At 34.1% G+C, this 8,017-nt stretch overlaps 1 protein-coding gene across 1 annotated transcript in view; it reads right to left on the minus strand.

Annotated features, from left to right (window-relative positions):
• Positions 1–3,204, minus strand: part of LOC104766655 (methylmalonate-semialdehyde dehydrogenase [acylating], mitochondrial-like) — a gene marked incomplete at its 5' end in the record, with an annotated part of 6,763 nt that extends 3,559 nt beyond the window's left edge. Inside the window, 13 exon segments of the mRNA XM_010490576.1 lie at positions 169–249; positions 382–472; positions 800–951; positions 1,039–1,089; positions 1,360–1,425; positions 1,595–1,674; positions 2,026–2,089; positions 2,196–2,350; positions 2,433–2,511; positions 2,594–2,755; positions 2,851–2,922; positions 3,006–3,082; positions 3,175–3,204. Coding sequence (XP_010488878.2) covers positions 169–249; positions 382–472; positions 800–951; positions 1,039–1,089; positions 1,360–1,425; positions 1,595–1,674; positions 2,026–2,089; positions 2,196–2,350; positions 2,433–2,511; positions 2,594–2,755; positions 2,851–2,922; positions 3,006–3,082; positions 3,175–3,193 — 1,149 coding nt within the window.

Consider the following 8,017-nt stretch of genomic DNA (forward strand, 5'->3'; position numbering starts at 1 on the left):
TGACTTCAAGATTACACAAAGATTTTTAATCCAACGATATCATCCAGCACAAAGAGACCAATATATTTCTGTAGTTCGTGATGATTACTATTTCGTAAAAAAATGGACTGTATTTAAGACACGATGAGACTGTTGCAACAGCAGTAACTTAGGAGATTGTGTAAATACCACAATATTTCTTCCGTCAAGCAGCAATTTAGCACCATCGTCCACACCAGACTGAATCAAGCGGCATATCCTTTCTTTGGCCTAGCCATATAAAAATTTAGCAATACGTTATATATATAAAACAACAGACAAACACAACACTAAACATGATCATTACACACGTAAGTTCAGCAGTAGTCATGACCAGTAGCAGAGGTCTGAGCACAAAAATACCTGTTTGCTAATCACAGGACCCAGGTCTGCATCTGGTTCTGACCCACATGTGACTTTAAGGGCTTTTGCTCGTTCAACGAGTTTATCCTCCCTGGTTAGTATCAGACAAGTTAAAAGCTAATCTTTTTTATACTGTCAAATGAAAATCAACTGGCCTCACACAGCTTCTTCAGTTACTAAGCTTTTAAATCCAGGACAACAAACAGTTATCTGTCATTCTAAATTAATAAAAGAAGTGTTGCCCAAATATGTTTGTGTATGGTTTATGCATAGTAAGGTTGTGGAATTGCAAAACCTCCGGATGGAAAAAAGGTTACATGCAAGCGTGTTTATCACAAGAAAAATGAATATATGATACTGGAGAAGGTTAAAACTTGTTAGACTGATTTGAATACAGAGGAAAGAAAGTTAGCAGTACCATGATTTTGCATCGCCTACAAATACCACTGTACTCAGTGCCATGCATCTCTGTCCAGCGGCACCAAACGCAGCAGCAAGTAGCGCATTTAAAGTAGCATCGATGTTGGCATCAGGCAAGACAAGTCCATGATTTTTCGCCCCCATATTTGACTGAGTCAATATTTAATAAGCAATTTGACATTATTAGTCTCTAATACTGAGGAGGAATTTTACAGGGGAAAAGATGCAAGATGTTACCTGAATACGTTTGCCTTTCGCTGCTGCTCTTGCATATATATGCATTCCAGCCTTTAAACAAAACAATTCCATTCGGAATACACAAGTTAAACCAAAAATTTGAGCTCAGAAGAAAAGCAATTCTGCCATCATCAGATTTAGAAGAGTTTAAAGGTATAATTAGCTATCTGTGCAATAGAGTAGTATGTTATGTTATCTAGCTGAAATAATTACACAGGAATCTGACTAGATGTAATTTTATAAATATTATCAATCATAACTTGGTCAAACGCAAACCCAAGTCTACAGGCTATAAAAGAGCACAACAAAAGATATACTTACTGTGTTCGAGCCAACAAAAGAAACAGCTCTTATATCTTCATCATCACAGATAGCATCCACAGTATCCTGGCATGTAGAGAAGCATTATTGTTAATGACAAAGAAGTGAAGGTAATACTGCGGAATCTCTACATACTGTATTACATTTTGGGACAGTTTTAAGGGGAATCCTCTCTGCAACAATTTAAATCCTACTACAAATAGAAAACTAAGCGAGAATTTTTGAAATAGCCTACATTAGTGCCATGAACGATATTGAGAACCCCGTCAGGTAATCCAGCTTCCATTGCCAATTCCGCAAGTATTACAGAAGCACCTTCCCAACGCAAGTAACATTAACAACCAGTTTCAATACCACATTTTGTTTTCTCTATATATGTTTATTAACAGTAATCCATCACTAGAAGAGAGCTTCGTTTCAATCGTGGACAACGGTTAACCAATATTGCAGGTGGTAAAGTGTAACATATAGAAAATCTGATATATCTAAGAGCATTCAGCGCATCACATGGCATTGCTAGAAAGGTGAATGTTCACTCATGATAAGACATGATCAGAAAGTCTATATATCTTGAAAAGTTCATTCATCGATGAAACATCACAGGAGTGACCATTAGTTACTGAAATAATCCCACGGAATAATGGTAACAAAATTTGAGTACTTTACCAGGATCCTTCTCTGATGGCTTAAGAATATAGGTATTACCACATGTCACTGCAACTGGAAACATCTGCACTAACAAACACACAGTAAATACTCGGACTTCATGGAAGAGAGAATCATAAACAATTAAGGATCTACATATCTGTTATCATAAAAGGGCTTTAGCATGGTACCCATAAAGGAATCATGGCTGGAAAGTTGAAGGGACAAATGCCAGCACAGACACCTAATGGCTCCCTAATACTATATGTATCAACTCCATTAGATACATTGGGGACATATTCACCCATCTGTAAAGTTGCCATTCCACAGGCATGCTCCACAACCTCTGCGTACCAAAAACTAATCAGTAAGGTTCTCCTCTGCTTGTCAATCATATAAATCAAACCTACAGTAAAAAAAAAACTAACCTAACCCACGGAAGATATCACCATGGGAATCCTTTAACGTCTTCCCTTGCTCGGTCGTAATGCTCATAGCAAGTTTATCCTACACAAAAAAAGATTCAAACTTTCAGCCAAAGACATGTCAAGATATCAAAAAAACAAAAACTAAACCAAGTAGGAGTTACCATATTCTTGCGTATAAGCTCTTGAAACTTGAGCATAACACGCTGCCTGGTAGTAATCGGCGTGTTTCTCCACAACGGAAACGCTTGCTTCGCAGCGGATACCGCCGCCTTAAACTCTTCATTAGTAGTCAATGGAACTTTGGAAACAACCTCTTGTGTAGCCTAATTCAAGCAAAACGAAAAATTGACTTCAAAGTTCAAACCTTTTTGTACTAAGAACACTCACAATAGGACTAAAAAGTATTAAGAGAGCTTACAGGGTTGATAACATCGATATGTGATGATGATTGAGAGTCAACAAAAGAACCTCCAATAAGATTTGGTACTCTCTGAATTGAAAACAGAATCATATGATCAAAAAAAAAAAATCAAACCCAGTAAAAATCACATCAAGATCAACCCAAGAACTCACAGGAGGGTCCGGTGAAGTTGATAAGCAAGAGCTACGGAGAGCGAGAAAGTGAGTTGTCAAAGGTCTCAGACTGTTACCTGGAAAAAACACAGTACAACAAAACTAGCATCGATGGTATCGAAGTCTCGAGATTACGATTAAGAACAAAAAAAGAGAATTGAGAGTATACCAGAGATTCGTAGCAACATCTTCTTCGATTGATTGATTTGGTGTTGCTGATACTTTGATCGTAGTAGTTTGGTGTCGTCTGGTAGAAAAGCAGATACGTTTTGGATTGGAGTGATGAGTGAGTGCTGACTCAGTGTTGATCGTTCATCTTCGTTGTTGATTGCCACGTGGTTAGATATAAAACCGTTAGATCAATTAAAAAAAGTTTCGATTTTTTCTTTTGTGGGACAAAAAAGACTCAGGATTCTTAAGTTTGACTCTCTATCATTAAAGCAAATCTTCCAAAGACGAAAAAAAAAAAAAAAAAATCCTCTTCCTTTTTATTTTTCCTTGTAAAGAGACGCAAGTAGCGAACTATGAGAGACGTTTGTGTTGTTTGTTCTTGTAATTGTGGGAGATTTTGTCTCCTTCTACCAAAAAAAACAAAAGAGCAAAATTTAAAGCGGTTTTGATGGGAAACCACCATGTATTTCTTCACATATGTAATGAACGGTGACAGCCTGATCATATTAGACTAGTTCATAAAATATCTACAGTACAACTTATGTGCATGAATATTTAATAAATTAATCATTTTTTCCTATCTCAAATTAAGTCAGATAAAAAATTCCACCAGATGATGATAATTTTTCAAGAATCCTATATCTTATTATATAAAATTAGGTTTTCAATCGTTAGTCATTAATAAAATTTTGACATATGTCAAATTTATATTAATCTGGAATTTTGACATGTGTAAAAATTAATATTTAATAGGAAGGATTTGAGATTACAACAACAAAACAAAATATTTTGTTTTAAACAATATTAATAATATAAAAAGATAATTATAAAAAAATTACAAAAGAAAATTAATTCAAAAAATAATTATAAGGAGATTATATATATATATATATATAATTCATAAAATTCGAAATTATAACATTTTTTTAGTTTTAAGTTATTAATTCTACAAAAAAAAATAGAAATGGGATTAAGGAAAATATACATTTAATTATCAATTCTAAATTTTGTAAATATTCACTTCTATATAAACATGGGAAAATTGCATTTTTTGTACCTTTATTTGCATTTGAATGAAATCGTATACCCCATATTCGATTTTCGAGAAACATAACCACTATGAGTGCTGAAATTACAGTTGACTGCCTTACGACCAAACAAAACACAGAAGCCGAAATGACAGATGTAACCCGGAAGAAGTATGCAATAGATACATTTAAGGGAGACTCCAATTGACGTCAACGAGTAGAAATAAAGATATGTCTACTCGTTAATTATAGTTTAAATTTTAATTTTAAAAATTATAAAAAATAATTTGGTAAATCTATTGACCAAATAATAACCACACAGACTTCCTGCATTGAAATAAAATAAATTTACATATAAACAAGTCAAATTAAGGGAGGAAATGCTGATAAGGTTAAAATTATTTGATTTAGGATTTGCTTAAGTAGACCTCTCTGTAAACTATTGGTGGTTGACTTTGTAATGCCATCAACTATTAATATTATATTATTTTAATTTCACAGACAATTTAACCAAACCGATAGCTGAACCTAACCGAATGCATACCGATTTCTTGATTTTAACCTAACCGGATTCAATAACCATATAAATACTTCTTTCTGTAAGTCAACTCTAGTTTGTATATGCTTTCTCTCTCCACAATTTCTCTCTGTAAAATTCCGATATTATTGCTCTCGAAAATTCAGAGTCTATCCTCATCATTTATCGTCTTCGAAACTCAAGGACATCTCAGATAAGTATTCTCATCATTTATCGTCGGTTATTTGCTTTTGTAATGCTTTAGCTAATTTTCTTCGAAAATATATATGTTCTCATAGTTTTTTGTTCATTTTGCACTCAGATATGGGGTTACACAGCTACACTCAGCCATCTTCTAGTTCTTTGCAAGTCTTGGCCTGACAGTTGGAATTCCTGACAAATGTTACTGCGGAAGGGAAACCGTTATGAAATGTTCCACCACATCCGACAATCCTGGAAGGATTTTCTTTGGATGCAATAACCATGAGGTTGTTAGATTGTATGATGGTTTATTCGTTTGGTATAATTATTATTTGAGTATAGATAATATTCTTATGGTATATTTATTTCTATGGTACGGTATAGGATGGAGAGGACCATATTATGAAATGGTGGGATGAGGCTATTATGCAAGAACTTCAAGCAATGAGAGGTGGACTTGCCGACCAAAAGGATTCTATTACAGCCATCCAGGAAAATGATGAAATGCTATGGGTTCAGCAGCAGCTAGACAAGGTGAAAGATCAGATGAAGGAATTACGTCTGTCAGTCCGTCGAGAATGTCTTAATCGCCGGTATAATCTTTATTCTTGTATTAATCTCTTTTGCTTCATAGATCTTTCAATTAAAATCTGTGAACCTCTCTTTATCGTGGCCGTTTGTTTGAATGGCGTATTTATGTCTGTAATCTGTGAACTTGCTTCAGTTTCCGTAATATGTGGACGATATCATTGACTTCATTAGATGACCTATTTAGTAGACTTCCCCCGTTTACATTAAGAAGTTAGTAGACGAAGTCTACAAGTTAATGATTTACGACACGACGGTTTGCGTTATTAATTTGTAACTGTTCATTGTAACTATTTCGTCTCGTATATATAAACCAGCACGGGTCTTTTGATTATTTTAAAATTGCAACCAAAAAAGTTATTTGTAAATCATTTCTTTTCTCTTTAAAAAAAAATAGTACGTAGTTCATCTTCACGACGGAAAATTGGTGATTGGTCAATATACTTGTATCGGTCAATATAAATCATCCACGCTTAATTGGAGACTGATCACAGTTGGGTAATTGAAACTTTCTCTATATCACTTCACTTCATCATATAAGTGTATAATCATCTATCATTCACGTCTCTGTAACTCTTAGAAAGTTTCTATATCATATCACTTTATACTTAAAAGTGTAGAATTCTATATATACGCAACTTTTGTCCCTGTACCATAGAAACTCGTTCATCATCGTTAACGATGTATTAATTATTTTGATTTGATGGATTTGCANCGACCAAAAGGATTCTATTACAGCCATCCAGGAAAATGATGAAATGCTATGGGTTCAGCAGCAGCTAGACAAGGTGAAAGATCAGATGAAGGAATTACGTCTGTCAGTCCGTCGAGAATGTCTTAATCGCCGGTATAATCTTTATTCTTGTATTAATCTCTTTTGCTTCATAGATCTTTCAATTAAAATCTGTGAACCTCTCTTTATCGTGGCCGTTTGTTTGAATGGCGTATTTATGTCTGTAATCTGTGAACTTGCTTCAGTTTCCGTAATATGTGGACGATATCATTGACTTCATTAGATGACCTATTTAGTAGACTTCCCCCGTTTACATTAAGAAGTTAGTAGACGAAGTCTACAAGTTAATGATTTACGACACGACGGTTTGCGTTATTAATTTGTAACTGTTCATTGTAACTATTTCGTCTCGTATATATAAACCAGCACGGGTCTTTTGATTATTTTAAAATTGCAACCAAAAAAGTTATTTGTAAATCATTTCTTTTCTCTTTAAAAAAAAATAGTACGTAGTTCATCTTCACGACGGAAAATTGGTGATTGGTCAATATACTTGTATCGGTCAATATAAATCATCCACGCTTAATTGGAGACTGATCACAGTTGGGTAATTGAAACTTTCTCTATATCACTTCACTTCATCATATAAGTGTATAATCATCTATCATTCACGTCTCTGTAACTCTTAGAAAGTTTCTATATCATATCACTTTATACTTAAAAGTGTAGAATTCTATATATACGCAACTTTTGTCCCTGTACCATAGAAACTCGTTCATCATCGTTAACGATGTATTAATTATTTTGATTTGATGGATTTGCAGTTTAAAGTATGTTTTAGTTTCCCCAGAAAGAAGTCTACTTGATAAGTCTTCAGCATAATAGTACAAAAATTAATTTGATTTGATGGATTTGCAGTTTAAAGTATGTTTTAGTTTCCCCAGAAAGAAGTCTACTTGATAAGTCTTCAGCATAATAGTACAAAAATTAATTTGATTTGATGGATTTGCAGTTTAAAATATGTTTTAGTTTCTCCAGAAAGAAGTCTACTTGATAAGTCTTCAGCATAATAGTACAAAAATTAATTTGATTTGATAGATTTGCAAACGGTCCAGTTTCCCGTGGAGAAGTCTGCCAGAGAAGTCGTCAACATATTCATTACAAAGTATAATTTGATTTGACGTTAGTTGGCGGTAATATTTATATGTTTAATTCACCGATACGCGGTAACCGGTTTTAACCGGTTTCTTTATAATTTTTTCCTAATTTTCTGGTACTGTTTCTAATAAAAGATTTTGGTTTTATAAAACCGCGATTATTATAATTATTGTAATTTTATACAATTTAAAAAACCGAGATAACATAGGATAATTATCTCTAATTCTTCCTCATAAGAAACTAGAAAACGATTCCCTTCCGCTTATCTCTTCCGCTTATCCTTCCGCTTATCGCTTATCACTAACGGTTGATTTTCCCATTTTTTGTTCATGTTAAACCTAAATCTCTATCTTTCGGTTTGTCAGTTTACTTACTTTGTTTAACTTATTTGTACCAAATCTGACGAACTCTGTATTCTTCAACCCAGCCGCTTTATCTTCATCTTCGCCGCGTCTTCGCCACCGTTGTCCTCTTCGATCAAACCGGAGGTTGACTTCTTTTGCAATTTGATAGTAGCCTTCTTTTTCAATTTGACTCATAGACTTATTGGATTTGTCTTCCTCTTTCTCAATCTCTCGTTTTTTAATTTCCCCGCCAAACCTAATCTTATCTTGCA

This window comes from Camelina sativa, chromosome 19 (genome assembly GCF_000633955.1).
Source record: "Camelina sativa cultivar DH55 chromosome 19, Cs, whole genome shotgun sequence".
NCBI lineage: Eukaryota > Viridiplantae > Streptophyta > Magnoliopsida > Brassicales > Brassicaceae > Camelina > Camelina sativa.